This window comes from Prosopis cineraria, unplaced genomic scaffold, assembly GCF_029017545.1.
Source record: "Prosopis cineraria cultivar Desert tree isolate PC_DT_omini unplaced genomic scaffold, ASM2901754v1 PC6, whole genome shotgun sequence".
Taxonomy (NCBI): Eukaryota; Viridiplantae; Streptophyta; class Magnoliopsida; order Fabales; family Fabaceae; genus Prosopis; species Prosopis cineraria.
In genome coordinates, this window is record NW_026555337.1 from 2,898,794 (window position 1) to 2,914,470 (window position 15,677).

Here is a 15,677-nt window from a genome sequence, read left to right on the forward strand (position 1 = left end):
CAAGTCTTTCATACCATTGTCCACAGTGAATCATATATAATGCGATTTGCTATATGTACATTATTCTTATATTTAATTTAATTTATTTTGGTTATTCTGTTTAATTAATCAACTTGCCTGCCCTTAAATCCATCCTCTCTTTTTCCCACCCATCCCGCGTCTATCAGTTGAATAAGGACACGTCAGAATCCAGGCAGAGCCCATCATGCAACTCTCATTGCCACATGCTCTTGCACGTGTCACCATCCCGCCCCTCCAAATGGAAGACAGATCCGACGGCGCCCAGCTCGCTTCATGCCCAACTCTCTTCGTAACTAACGTTGATTTCTCTATTTAAAGAACCACCGGACGGGTGACCAAAACCTCACCCAAATTCACTGACTGCGTTTTGTCTCTCGATTTCTTTAGTGACCATAAACATCTCTCTCGTCATCCTCCTCCCACTTTCCTTCAAAACCAAACAACCTGAATCCTGTTTACCCTCTTTGCTCTTCTCACCATCCCCGAGTTCTTCACTCTTCACTGGCAATTCATCAGTCGTCTCGTTTCACATTTTGTCCCACCAAATCAGCAATGTTGCGGCACTGCAGCTATCACGGCGTTGCTTTAATGGCGGAAAACGACAAGAGGAGGCAGGAGAATGAGGCCGATCCGTTGAAGTGGGGTGAAGCGGCGGAGTCGACGAGGGGGTGCCACGTGGAGGAAGTGAAGGGCATGGTGAAGGATTACAGGAGGAAGGTGGTGAGGGTGGGAGGGGAATCGCTGACGGTGGGGCAGGTGGCTGCGGTGGCCGAGGCGAAGGCGAAGGCGGAGCTGGAGGAGGGGAAGAGGGAGGGAGTGGAGGCGAGCAGCGCGTGGGTGATTGAGAGCGTAAAGAAAGGGATGGACAGTTATGGAGTGACGACGGGGTTCGGTGCGACGTCGCACCGGAGAACCGGCCGAGGGGTGGCGCTGCAAGCTGAGCTTATAAGGTGAACCTGACACTCGTGTTCAGATGCTTTCGCCTTCGGCTTTTCCATTTCGTTACGACTTACGACTTACGACTTACGAGAGCCTCTTCTTTTCTTAAACTTGCCTTTTTTGTTTGTTAATCTCTTGGTGTCCCTTTGCTGGGCTTTGCTTTGTTCCCCAATCCCAAAACAACTGTATCAAAACAGAAAAACCTAAAACAACTTACAATTTAATTAAAAAAACTTACAATATTTTTTGGTACACAGAAAAATTGCAGTTTTGTTTTAATCTCTCTACTGTCATTGCTCGATCAAAAATTTATTTTACTGCAAATAACACGTAAGAAGTTTAAATTTATTTTAAGCCATATTTTTACAAATTTTGAAATGTTTTTAAATGGGTACAAATTTTAATTTCTTTAATATACATTAAAGCCAGAAAAGACCCGAATTGTATATCCAAATTTAATTAATATCTCTATAATTATTATACATCATTCCGAGAAAACATATAAAATTATATGATTAGTTTTAAGTTCGCTCAATTTCAGAGGACACCATAGAATTGACTTTTCCTTTATTTTACTATAGTTATATATTATACAATACAAATGATAATAAAAAGCTATATAATACAAACTTTTCTTTTATTTTTGAGATTCTATTATTTTTTATTCATCTGATCGCGGATTAACTGCTGACACTAAATCATATGTTAGATCACCCTTCTTTAATATATAGATATTATTTTAAAAAAAAAATTTAAGTTATTGAAGATAAATTTAATATACATCATTAAACTTTAATAATTAAATTTTTTAAACACATTTATGTCGAATTATTTATTTAATAATTTTTAATAGTCTGAAGTCTAAACACATGTTGGCTAAATTGTGAGCCATAATATAAATTATAAAATAAACGACGCTTGAAAAATGAAAACAGGTTTCTGAATGCGGGAATATTTGGGAAGGGAGCAGAAGCTTGCCATACTTTGCCACGCAGTGCATCAAGAGCAGCGATGCTGGTCAGAATCAACACGCTCCTCCAAGGTTATTCTGGCATCAGATATAACATACTCGAGGCCATTGCAAAACTACTCAACCACAGCATCACTCCATGCTTGCCCTTGCGTGGTTCCATTTCAGCCTCTGGGGACTTGGTCCCATTTTCATACATTGCTGGACTTCTGACAGGAAGGCCTAATTCAAAGGCCATTGGCCCCAACGGTGAGTCCCTAAGTCCGTCGGAAGCCTTCCATCTAGCCGGTATCCATGAAGGCTTCTTCGAGTTGCAGCCAAAGGAGGGTCTTGCGCTTGTTAATGGAACTGGGGTTGGAGCTGGTTTGGCTTCCATAGTTCTTTTTGAGGCTAACACTTTAACAGTCCTATCTGAAGTCATGTCTGCAATTTTCGCTGAAGTAATGCACGGCAAGCCGGAGTTTACAGACCATTTGACACACAGATTGAAACATCATCCTGGGCAGATCGAAGCAGCGGCAATAATGGAACACATCTTGGATGGAAGTGCTTATGTCAAAGCTGCGCAAAAGTTGCACGAGATTGATCCTTTCCAAAAGCCTAAGCAAGATAGGTATGCTCTTCGAACTTCCCCTCAGTGGCTAGGTCCTCAGATTGAAGTTATCAGGTCGTCAACAAAATCCATTGAGAGGGAGATCAACTCTGTGAATGATAACCCTTTGATTGATGTATCGAGGAACAAAGCTCTTCATGGTGGCAATTTCCAGGGCACCCCAGTTGGCGTTTCCATGGACAACACAAGATTGGCTTTGGCTGCCATTGGAAAGCTCCTTTTTGCTCAAATGTCTGAGCTGGTTAATGATTTCTACAACAATGGCTTGCCTTCAAATCTGTCCGGGGGACGTTGTCCGAGCTTAGACTACGGATTCAAGGGTGGTGAGATAGCAATGGCTTCATATTGTTCTGAACTTCAGTATCTAGCAAACCCAGTCACAAATCACGTCCAAAGTGCAGAACAGCACAATCAAGATGTGAACTCATTAGGACTAATCTCTGCCAGGAAGACAGCTGAAGCTGTTGAGATATTGAAGCTCATGACTTCAACCTACTTGATTGCTCTTTGTCAAGCCATAGATTTGAGGCATTTGGAGGAAAACTTAAAGAATACGGTCAAGAATACAGTGAGCCAAGCGGCTAAGAAGGTCCTAACCGTGGGTGCTAACGGAGAGCTTCGTCCTTCAAGATTTTGTGAGAGAGATTTGCTCAAGGTGGTTGATCGGGAGCATGTATTTGGATATGTTGATGACCCGTGTAATGCTGCTTACCCTCTGATGGAGAAACTAAGGCGAGTGCTTGTAGAACATGCATTGATGAATAATGTTGGCTTGGAAAGTGGATATGCTTCCATATTCCTCAAGATCGGTGCCTTTGAAGAGGAACTGAAGGCAGTGTTGCCCAATGAAGTTGAGTCTGCAAGAAATGCCTTTGAGAAGGGGATTTCAGCAATCCCTAACAAGATTATAGAGTGCAGGTCCTATCCACTTTACAAGTTCGTCAGGGAGGAGTTGGGGGCACAGTTTTTAACTGGAGAGAAAAGTCGGTCCCCAGGAGAAGATTTTGATAAAGTTTTCACTGCAATCAGTGAAGGGAAGTTGATTGATCCCATGTTTGAATGCTTAAAGGATTGGGATGGTGCACCTCTTCCACTATGTTAAGAACCCAGTGAGTGAACTTAACTAGTACTCTCTATTAGTCTTTTTGGTAAAGCTGTTTGTTTCTTGAATGGTAAGCAATATGATCCTATTACGGTTTATTCTCAAGTGATTGATGATTCATGTGTGTTCTATCATGTAATTATGTATAGCAAGCAATTAAGCCTAGCTTCAACCTATATATATATATATATATATATTTTCCCTAAACAAAGTACTAAAAAAAATTTCTGCTTAAAGCAATTTCTAAATTGAAAATTTTCAAAATCACGTTTGCTTACTAAAATATAATAAAATAGAATGAATTAAATAAATTAATATAAAAAAAATAAATCACCTTTCTCCTTATCATAAACATGATAAAATTTATTAATATATACTATAAATGTAAGAATCATCATACTATTAAAAAATCTTATAAATTATAATTTCTAATCCCATAAATTAAATTACCTTTTTTTTTTTATGAATGTACTTACCTATCTTTTTTTATCATCTTATTTTTACTTCTATTTTTTTAATCCATTCCATTCTATTCTATTTTAGTAAGCAAGTGTAACTCAAGTGTCTCAGTCAAAATATTATTGGTCATGAATGTAAATGAATGCATCTCCCTTTTCAAGAGTAAAGTTATCCACTGCAGTATGTTTATCCCCAACGAGTACACTATGATATCCTCAAGGAAAGGACTTTTTCAACAGAAGGGGAAATTTTTTCCTGAAGAAATAGAAATGGACTTCAAAGTTTTACCTCGAGAATTTTCCACCAAAATTTGTTGAATCTCAAAACAGCTCGACAAATAACAAGCATCTTTTTAGATCTAGCTGCTTCCACCATGCTCCAGATCATGCTCAAAAGCAGATGCCGAATCCATATCAGCCCACAGAACCAAATTCAAGACAATTACTTTTTATTTTTACCAAGGCAATTAATTACATATATGTACATTTTAATATCAAATAGTCAATTACAATAGCGTATTTTGACAAACGTCAAAAGCTAATATAACTGCCTTACAGCACATAATAGCCATCCCAAATCAGAGGCCTCTGAAACACAAACCTAAAGCAAAACTTACAGCCGGCTACGTATCGTGTTAGGACAAAATAGCTGAAAACCAAACTCTCTCTTTGGTTAGTCATCATCTGACAAACAGACTATGTCAGCCGACATAGCTGGACGGACAGAGTCATCCTGCACGCTACTAGAAGTACCAAACTCAGATTGCTGCAATGATGTCACATTTGACGAACGTAATAGAGAATTTCGCAGATTCAAACCGGGTTGACAATTACCATCCATAGCTGGCTCCCTGGCCGATAAGTTAGGACTGGTTAACGCTGCAGGAATTTCAGGCCGGTGCACTCTATTACGAGGATCAGATATATTGGTTGAAAGTGTAGGTCGAGAATGGTTAGGCAATGAGGGAATTACAGGAATGCTATTAGGGGCTTGTTGACTCGACACACCATGCGCAGGTGTAGGGAGACCAGAATCAGGCAAAGATGTTGAGGGTCTGTAATGCTGGAGATGGGGTGGAGTGGTACGGAACCCACTACCAGCTTGATGATTTGCTAATGGAGGAATGGAGCTGATATGAGGTGGCCTTGGAGCTGCATTGTAAGCAGCTAGTAGAGGTGGCGCCATGGTCTGTGAGATAGTTGTAGTCGATATAGGTAGCACCATGGGTGAAGAGCTAGCCGGAGCAGGCATAGGTGTCCCCAAAATCTGTGAGCTCGCTGGAGGGGAGAAGGGCTGCATACTGGATACAAGTGGCACCATGGTCTGAGAGCCAGCGGCAGTGGCAAAATGCTGCAGGGTAGATGCAGGAGGCCCAAGAGGCGGACTTGCAACAAGGGGAGGCCTCATATCTCTTTGCTGTCTTGAAAACCAAACCAATTGCTGCGCGAAACTTGGATCTGATAATAAAAATAATGGTTAAGAAAAACCTTAGGATATGACGTGTGCATATTCATGATCTGTAAACTCAGATAATGAGTGGGGTGATGTGAATGATTCAAAAGCATACACATCAATGGAGAAATGGAACAGAAAATTAGGTTTAAAAATGAACTTAGGAATTAAAAAAGATTTAATTGATTGATTTTATTTTGAATTTCATCATCGTTTTGTTCAGCTAAAGTGTCATTGTCAATCATCTTATTAAGAGTTACCTCTTGGGTTCCACATAAAGCTTCCTTTAGTGATTAAAGTCAGAGTAGGGCAGCTTCTTGTTAACCAATTAATTTTAATAAAGTTCTCTTGGCTTGTTATCATCTCTTTCCCTAATTCATCTCACTTGTCTACATCTCCCCCCTTAACCTTGTCTATGCCCCCTATAACTATTTTTATTATCACTTATACATCAAGTGGTATCAAATCAAGGCAAGGTTAACATTCCAAGCATTCCCTCTGCCACTTAAATCAACTCAAAAAACATTGCTAAAATTTAAGAGTTATTGTTGTTCATGAAAGGCAAGAGCACATGCATCCAACCTCCAGATCAGGCGAGACCCCAGTTGATGGGTGTCACGAAATCCATCTTGGCCCTAAGGCCACAGAGCACATGCCTCCACGCACCAGATATAAAACGAAATAAAAAAGTTTCAACATTTCCGAATACAAGTAATGTACCTTGCTGCGTTCCTGATGCCCCAGATACTCTAAGATCCATGCATTTAGACCTAAAAGCCTCAGCCCATGCCTGATTCATTTGAACTAAGTTGAGACTTGTATCCAGGGTCTTCCTTTTCAGTTGAAACTCAACCTCACTCTCCTGTAACTTGATATCATACTTCCTGCGAATTTCCTCGATTTCCCTCTCACAATCAGATTTCAACTGCAGTTTCTGCTCAAATAACATAAATAGTTACAACAAAAGAAGTGAAGAGATAAAGATAAAAAAAAAAAACATAGATCATGCATAGCAAAAGCAAAATAATTTAGGTGCAACACAAACTAACCGTATCTTCATAGTATTTCAAGGTTTGCTCTGATTCTTTACGTAATCTGTCCAATTCATTTTTTAATGGATCAATGACCAAAGGTGAATGCATCCTGTTCATCGATTGGGTTGCAGTTTGTCTAAGATGATTATTGATCTCTGAAGGTGTGAAAACATTTCTTGTGTCTAATGATTGCGTTCTGAATGCACCAAGAGGTGCATGCGAAACAAGATCAGAATTTGAGGCAGGATGAACAACGGTCTGATTCGCAACCTCCATTTGTGCAGGTGGAATACGGCCAGAAAGAGAATCTTCACTGTTTGACCGAAGTTCAATTCCAGTTGCCATAGATGGATAATGGTTGGAATTAGGGGACTCTGCAGGTGGAAATTGCTGCATTTGCTGCAGAAGCTCCCCGACCAGTGACTCATGATTCAATCCATTAGATTGTGTCACATCAATTTGACAACATACTGGCTCAACTCGCTGGGAAGAGTTAAGCATTTCTCCAGAAGTGTCCGGGTTAGAAGCAAGGGACTCTGCAGAAGCTAATTGCTGTACTTGCTCTAGAGGCTCCACGACTGGGTCATGACTAAATTGACCAGCTGGTAAAGCATCAGTAGGACTAGACACCGCCTCAACTTGCGAAGCGGAGATCTGCATTTCTCCACCTGTGCCCTGGTTGGAAGCAAGGGACTCTGCAGATGGTAATTGCTGCACCTGCTCAAGAGGCTCCATGACTGACTGGGGATTTGATTGATCTGCTGGAATAACATCAACTGGACCAGATACCAGTTCAGCTGGTCCGGACGAGTTCTGTCTTTCTCCAACTGTTGCATCTTTATCAACCATTCTGGGGGATGTTAATAAAGAGGCTTGCGAATCTTGTAGTGCCTGGCAGGCAAAAAATAAAAGTGAACGTGGTGTAAGATATATCTATAATTCTAAAAGATATCCAAGACATTATAGTTGTAAATTTCATACAGCATCCATCAACAAAGATAAATCAGCAAGCACAAGCACACTAAACTCGTCCTAACAAAGTAATAACCCAACTTCCTAAGAGCTTAAAAGGACAATCAACAAGTGCTAGAAATTCTAGGAAAAGTAACCAATGACTCGTAACCACCGAGATACAAAAGAATTCTCCAAAAATAAAAAATATTTATATAAGTGCAGATTCCAGAATATCTTTCATGTTGTCCATGACTGGATGCAACTCACACAGTATTATACATTTAATATTTATGTCTTCCAAAGGATAAGCTCATTAGCTGAAGATACCATTCTAGTTTACTAAAGCATGCAGAGATTGATAACACAGCACTATTGCCATAGTACAGGACTCTGCACAGTACAATTAAAGGCTACATTGAAGGAAAGCTTAATAATAATGCTGTCACCTGGGACAAGTTGTTATTGTTCATAGTACTATGCATTTGTTCCTGCTCCTCTGATGTGACAGTTCGATCCAACACTACCACCTCTGTTCGGCATTCTCTGCCATTATAACATTGAGCTATTTCACGACTAGTTCCAGGCACTTCAAGTGGAACCTGTCCATCGTGCATGTGTAATGAGACTCCATCAGAAGTTTGCTGATCTGGAAAGAGCGGACTTTCACATTGTCTTGATAACTCTCTATCTGAAACATTCAACGGACTTCCATAAGAAATTAGTTCCCTGGATGAAGGAGGATCTACAGTTATATCCTTATCCGAATCCTCAAGCAGAATTTTCTCCCTGCGACCATCATAAAAAATATTATGGCCTTCCCCTTCGTTCATCATGCATGTGGCTCCATTGACATTATGTTCTTTGGAATGGGAATGCACAGAGATCATTTTCCCTCGACTGTCACATGCATCTTGAGCTCTATCAGGGCCCTCATAAGCACTAGCGGGCTCAACTGGAGGAGTTTGCGCTTCAACTGGACTACTGCACTGTAGAGCCACAGGGGACGTGATTTCTGGAGTTCTAGATAATCCAATCCCATTTCCTGTCATGGCTTCAACTATTCCATCAAAATTTGTACCCTCAGCAACAAGATTGGACATAAGGCACCTATTCTTTGGATTGCTGTGGCTCAACTTGCTCACTAGTCCTCAAGTATGCTCACTAGTCCTCAAGTATGCTATTCTCACGTTCTTTCAAAGGAAGTGTGTTTAACAATTCATCTTGTGCCCAAGACTTCACATCTTCCACCCAAGTAGCCTGCCAATTTTGTAACGTTTGCCTTGCTTTCAATAGGTCATCCTCAAGATCTTTGAGATGTATTTGATGCTGATGCTTCAAATCTTCAATTCTTCCAGTATATTCAATATCTAAAGCCTTAAGCTTTTCTGATCTCATCACATCATTGGGAGAAGAGGATCGAATAACGGCTGATTCTATTTTGTATTTTTTCTCAAGATCAGCCCTTTTTTCCTCATATGTTGCGTCCAACTTCTTCTTTTCTTCTTGATGCTTAAGGAGTAACTTCCTCAACTTCTTTTGGCACTTCTTTTGAATTTCTTTGATGCTTTTTGAGACATCTTTCTTAGCCAATTCAACCTCTAGCGCCAAGCCCATACAGGAATAATTCTTACCAGATAATTCAGATCCAGAAGCTTTTGGAGAGCCAGTGACATTGTAGTTTCCTGTTCGATGCAAAAATATATTCTTCAGACACCGCAACATTGAATAAATTAAGTTTGCCTCATCCTTCCTGCAACCAAATTTTAAATTCTGTTTTGCAAGCATGAGGGAAGCTTCATGGTCAATCTTGTGCTTTACCAAAGCAGCTGCAGTCCAACACTGAAATTTGCAATGTAGATGAAAAAAGCTTGTCAGATCATGTGAGCATCACAGATAAACAAGAGCTAAATAACAACTTTGCCTACTAGAAAGCATGAGTGATTGAAATGCTGTCTATTAGATGATAATAGGACTCTGCTAGCAAATACAACTCATGCAACTCACACAATCCATCAAAATGTCCAAAATGGTAGAGATTATGCTATTATGAATAGGCTATTCAGCAAGAGTTTATGATTCACATTTAAGTTGAACCTCTCTCTTAGCAAACAGATACCCTCAAGTACCTCATACACAACCACTTACACCAAATAACATCCCAATGCTTCCTAACACTACAATGGAACAGTACTCACAGCTAGCTTACAAGGGGCGAGTTCTCCCTACTCAAAAACCACTCCCAAAACTCTTTAACAAGTCGATTCAAATAAATTTATTTATTTATTTAAAAGATTTATATAATTTCATTAATATAGTTTATAGTTTCAAAATAGTCATTCTTATAAAGAATTAGATTAGTCCTATAACTGTAACTAGATGAATTCACACTCCACTGTTGCCTCTTTTGTCAGTCGTCGTGTTTTAACTTTTAAGATATTCGCTCAACTTATTCACAACTACCTTCTCCACTTTTTCATTGTCAATTTCCGTACGCACACTTCCACTCTCCCTTCAGCCCCTCTGTTTCTTCCATTTGCTCCTTCTTTTCTCCCTCTTGTTCCCCCTTTCTGTCTCCAGTATATTTAGGGGGCAGGTTGGGATCTGATACATAACTGTAGTATGAAGAGAAGAGAGAGGAAGGGGGAGAGAAGAACAGGAACAGGGAATGAGGAAACAGAGAGATAGACGACAAGAATCAGAGAAATGAATCTTATTAACTGTCACAATACTGAGTCAGAATACATTGCGTCTCCTTTTATTTACAGGCCCCATGTCTCTGCCCAAATTAACTAACCAACTAACCACTGTATCGTCCCATTTCCAATTATGATTACATAACAAGATCTATCAAATCAAAATATATTTAAAACACATGTATGAGTAACCTTGCAAAATGTAACAGTAGGATTCTATCACAATCAAATGGGTTGTTGAAATGAGAACTATATAGCTCATGAGCAAGAGAAAAGAATAAGTAGCAATCATTCAAAAGGGAAAAATAAAAGCTCTGAGGCGATTGGGAAAATGTTGCTTCTTCATGACAATATTTCAGCTGCACTAGCACAACAACAACAACAACAACAACAACAAGCCTTTATCCCACTAGGTGGGGTCGGCTACATGGATTGCAAGACGCCATTGTGCTCTATCATTTATTAAGCTTTTAGAAATATTATTAATTAAGAGATCACGTTCAACAACTTCCAAGAGTGTTCACTCAGCTGCACTAGCACAGTTCTGTGTAATTCCCACACTTCCTTGATTGAACCCAGTGTAAACTCTTGATTTAACTAGTAAACTTGTATCAGTCAAGGATATGGAAAGGTAAGTCACGTCAACTTGCAAGAGGCTTGGTAAAGATCTTGTAAACGGAGTATAAACTGGTTAACCAGTGTGAAATCCAGCTGTTTGTGTCCAGCCAAATGTTGCATTTCAAATTATCTTGAAGACTCAGCATGAAGTTTATAGAATTATGATAATTTTTTGCAAAGCAACAATAATTTGTAGATGACTGGAGACTGATGAGCCCAACAGAAAAGCGGATCTGACCTACTCTCAAAGAAGGCAACGGCCAGACAATATAGGGAAGGTTGAAGTCAGACAAAGAAATGGGTGAGTCCAGAGAAATCAAATAGGTGCAGGGGTAAATGAGGGAAACCCTAATGCAGCTAACTTTGTCTCGTGAGAAGGATGTGGGGTAGGGAGGAAAGTGAATCTGTAGAGAAGAATCTAGTAAAGGAAGAAGAGAGGAAGGGAAGGGGGTATGAAAAATCTGGTTAGTTGGGAAATCCTGTACTCTTGAAAGTGAGCATCATTACCATTGCCATTCATTTTCTTCTTTCTTCCGCATAGTGCTGTAGGTAGCTGCTGGATTGTCCTTCCTCCTCCATATATATTGGATGAGACGTATCAATTCAGGTAATATAAATAATATTCAGGCGCAAGGTTCTACCAAAGACTCGATCACTTCACTAGTTTCTTGTCTTAACCAACTCTTTTTCTAGGTTTATCGTGTCTATTGAACATCACTCCCTGGCCCGTCTTTCCTTTTTCAGTTTCATGAGTCCACTTATCCCATCTTGACAGCCATAATACTGGCGTAAATGTCAGGACAAAACTGTAACTACCACAAAGATCATCCGTCTGACCTTGGCTTGCCAACAGTTAAATATACATAGAGAGAATGAAATACCAGCATCCTTTTGGAACACAATTACATCTGATGCCAGGCAGCATGAGGGGAAGAAAGCAAGGAAGAAAAAGGATTAAATGAAAGAAAATGGAAGAGTACATTCTGACCAGAGAAATTTGAAAAGCCTCCAGTATTGACTTTGGAAGAGTACTATTCACATGGTGGTTGCCCATGACATACTCAAGAAATTCATCAGCCATCCTCCTGACATTATCCTGCATCACATAAATTTGTGTTAATATACCACCAGATTAATACACATTCAATGCACAATTTTCAGATATGAATCCCCATGGAAACTCCAGGTTGAAGTAAATATTTGACTGCAGCATAAAAGGTATGCACCCTGCATTAGTTCTAAAATACCTTAGGTTTCATGACCTTGAAGCCTCGTTTAATAGCAAAAAGGTCAAGCCTACAACATATGACAATGCCCCCCCCCTTTTTATTAACTTCAATCGTAATCTAGGCATGTGTCTAACTGGTATTCCGTAATAAAGTCACAACAATTGTTCAACAACAACAACAACAAGCCTTTATCCCACTAGGTGGGGTCAGCTATATAGATTGCAAGACGCTATTATGCTCTATTATTTATCAAGCTATTAGAAATATTATTAATTAAAAGATCGCGTTCAATAACTTTCAAAAGTGTTCTCTTAAGCCTTCCTCTACCCCTCTTAACAGGGCTTAAAGTTATATGTTCCATTCTTCTCACTGGTGCCTCCCACAGTCTTCTTTGTATATGTCCAAACCATCTCAAACGATCAATAAAGAAAATATTGGATCCAAAACCAATTGACCTCTTTATCTTTGCTCATTAAGTTTTTGAATGGCGCTTATTCTCTCATTTTCCATGGCAGCCGTTACTGACCATTTAATTCTTTCTAGTAGCAATATCTTCATATCAATCTGCCATCTGCTAATATTCTAGTTTCAAGATTTCTCCTATGACTCATTGGTTGCCATTATAACAAAGAAACCCTGATAGGGTTTCTGCATTTTGGGGCCGTGTTTATGAGGAGACACAAAGGGAAATAGGCCCAAAGCAGTGAACAAAGTCCAGAGGGTCCAGAAGGGCAAAATGGTCAGGGTACTAAACTGTAGAGTGTTCTGACATGGTCAGGTTAGTGGGCGAGCGTTATTTAGGCGGGAGGAAAGGCATTTCGAGGTAGGCAATTAGAATCATCTTTGGGTAGAGGGCTTAGTCTCTCAAAAACTAGGTGGAACGAGGTTATTTTCTATCGTGAGGTTTTATTCCATTGTTGCTGAAGTAGCTGGCACAGCCATTAGTGATTGTATTCTCTACATTTTCCCTACTATAACAGAGGATACCAGTTGCATTTCCATTTAAATTGTGTTGAACATCTGCCGGTTCCTATCATATTAGTATCAAAGTGAGTATATTCCTAGGAATGGCCAATACCCCCACCCCCGCCCCCGCCACCAGAAAGGCAAGGTAACCACACTCTAGAAACTGAGATACCCATACTGGAAGAAGGAGCAAGAAGGGAGACGAACAATAGAGACAATAAAGGAATGGGGTAAAGTGATGGGTTTAAGTACCATGAACTAAAACTACCATTATTTAAAGGGGAGGAGGTGCTAGGGTGGATCTTTAGAGTAGAGTGATATTTCACAGTTAATGGAGTAGGGGAGAATGAGAAGTCAAACGCAGCAGTCGTCAATCTATAGGGGAGGCCTTGGCATGGTTCCAACGGCTTGAAACAAGGACACCAATAAGAACGTGGCCTGAATTTAAGCGAGAAGTAACGGACTGATTTCATTATAGGCAGCTTGGTGGTGAACATAAACGCCTCTTGGCGTTGAAAGAGGGTACTATATAGGAATTCAGGGAGAAATTCAAGCTCCTCTCAGCTCCCTTAAGTGATGTGCCAGATGAGATGCTAGTGGGGGCTTTCTTGAATGGGCTGACAAAGGAAATTAGAGCAGATGTCCGTTTGATGCACATTGGAAATCTAAAGATATTGATGGATTATGCGGGCCAAGTAGAAGATTGAAATAAGGCAAAGGAAAGGGCTGTAGAGGAGAAACGGAGCAGAGCAGCAAAGTCCACTGTGAGCAACTTATAGAGTGATTACAAACCCTTGATTCCCAAATTTAGCACAGTCGAGAATTTCAAGAGCTTCAGTACGCCATCAAGAATGAAGGAATATGGGGAAAGGACTAATGAAGAAATGAAGTCGACCCCTTCCAGGACGATGAACTCAGGCACCACTTCAGTTGCCAGCACGAAAAACAATGCACCACATAGGAGACTTATTGAGGCCAAAATTAACAGACACAGAGAGTTGGGCATATGTTTCAAATGTGAAGAAAAGTTCAGCCCAAACCACAAGTGTAAAAACAAGAAGCCTAAACTCATAGTAATTGATGAGGAGGATGAGGGCCTAAAAGAAGAAAAGGAGAGGCCCATATAGGACCAAGCCTAAAAGGAAGGAGAGATTACCACAATGAAATTGTCCATAACCACTGCCAATGGGCTGACTGGAAAAAGAACCCTTAAAATGAAAGGGACGACTCAAGGGCAGGAGGTTTTAGTCCTAATTGATTGTGGGGCAACCCACATATTGCCCCCGAACTCATGTTGAAACTGGGTTTATCCACGCAAGTCAGAAGGTATTCAATCACAGTGGGTGATGGGAGACGGATTCATTCAAACTATAAGTGCTCCGATGTAAAACTCAAAATACAAGGCTTGAAAATCGAACAACCTTTTTACCTGTTCAGTCTTGGAGATGTTGACTTGATATTGGGAGTAGAGTGGTTGGAATCTCTAGGTGAAACATGCATGAATTGGCGATAGTTGTATATGAAGATAAAGATGGATGGGAAGTGGATATGCCTCCGAGGTGACCCGTCACTCACCCAAGCGCAAGTCTCCCTGAAAGCAATTCAGAAAACAATTAAAGAGGAGAGAGTTGGGTGCTTCGTGACATTAATAGCATTACAACAGGAAGAAAGGGATGCCGAACCAAAACAAGTGATGATATGGCCGCGATACTAGACGAATACCCCAAGGTATGTACAACGATGACCAGGCTACCCTCGAGGAGGGCTCAAGATCATGCAATAACCATCAAGGAAAGGGCTCAACCAGCTAATATGCATCTACACCGATATGCATACACTCAGAAGGCAGAAATTGAAAGATTAGTTAAGGAGATGTTGCTTGCGGAGGTCATACAACCAAGCACCAGTCCTTACTCGAGTCTAGTGCTACTAGTCAAGAAGAAGGATGGGAGCTGGAGGTTTTGTGTAGACTATCAAGCCCTGAATAGCATCATTGTTCCACACAAGTACTCATTATCGGCCATAGACAAGTTATTGGACGAGTTAGGGGGAGCCATAATGTTTACAAAGTTGGACTTGAAATCGAGCTACCACCAAATACGAATCAAAGAAGGTGATGAGCCAAAGACAACCCTCTGAATGCATGATGGGCACTACGAGTTCAAGGTTATGCCTTTCAGGTTAATGAATGCACCTTCTACTTTTCAGTCTCTTATGAATAATATATTCGAAGAATATTTGTCAAAATTCACACTTTTTTTTACGATATTCTCATGTATAGCAAAGATAAGGAAACCCATCGAGAGCATTTGAAGATAGCCTTAGAAATACTCAAGAAGCACCAGCTAGTGGTTAATCTAAGGAAATATGTGTTCAGCCAACCATAGATTGAGTACTTGGGCCACATTATTTCAGCTGAGGGAGTCAAAGCAAACCCCATAATTTGAAGACCCTTAGGGGATTCTTGGGTCTTACTGGTTACTATAGAAAGTTTGATAAAGGATACAGCCAGACAGCTTCTCCTTTAACTCAACTTTTGAAGGACTCTTTCAGATGGGATGACGAAGTGCAAAGGGCTGTTGAACAGCTAAAGAAAGCCACGACAATGGTGCCTGTCTTGGCTATGC

General features: G+C 40.3%; 3 protein-coding genes across 5 annotated transcripts in view; 1 reads left to right on the forward strand and 2 right to left on the reverse strand.

Moving 5' to 3' along the window:
• The first annotated feature begins 356 nt into the window (after positions 1 to 356).
• Positions 357 to 3,750, forward strand: LOC129313365 (phenylalanine ammonia-lyase-like). Its single transcript, XM_054956389.1, has 2 exons — positions 357 to 971; positions 1,896 to 3,750. Exons 1-2 carry the CDS (start codon positions 574 to 576, stop codon positions 3,643 to 3,645), a joined length of 2,148 nt encoding a protein of 715 aa, XP_054812364.1. The 5' UTR covers positions 357 to 573; the 3' UTR covers positions 3,646 to 3,750.
• Positions 3,751 to 4,535: 785 nt separating this feature from the next.
• On the reverse strand, positions 4,536 to 8,697 carry LOC129313425 (uncharacterized). Its single transcript, XM_054956509.1, has 4 exons — positions 7,991 to 8,697; positions 6,606 to 7,481; positions 6,277 to 6,490; positions 4,536 to 5,561 (listed from the first exon to the last, which is right to left on the reverse strand). The coding sequence occupies exons 1-4, from the start codon at positions 8,642 to 8,644 to the stop codon at positions 4,777 to 4,779; spliced, it is 2,529 nt and encodes an 842-aa protein (XP_054812484.1). The 5' UTR covers positions 8,645 to 8,697; the 3' UTR covers positions 4,536 to 4,776.
• Positions 8,698 to 8,705: 8 nt separating this feature from the next.
• Positions 8,706 to 15,677, reverse strand: part of LOC129313424 (uncharacterized) — a 29,944-nt gene continuing 22,972 nt past the window's right edge. Inside the window, exons 16-17 of one of the 3 annotated variants that reach the window (XM_054956507.1) lie at positions 11,844 to 11,951; positions 8,706 to 9,383 (exon numbers count right to left, since the gene is read on the reverse strand). In XM_054956507.1, coding sequence (XP_054812482.1) covers positions 8,706 to 9,383; positions 11,844 to 11,951 — 786 coding nt within the window. Of the gene's footprint in view, positions 9,384 to 11,835; positions 11,952 to 14,479; positions 14,642 to 15,677 lie in introns of those variants that run through there. The other 2 variants (XM_054956508.1, XR_008593939.1) reach the window with 2 other exon arrangements.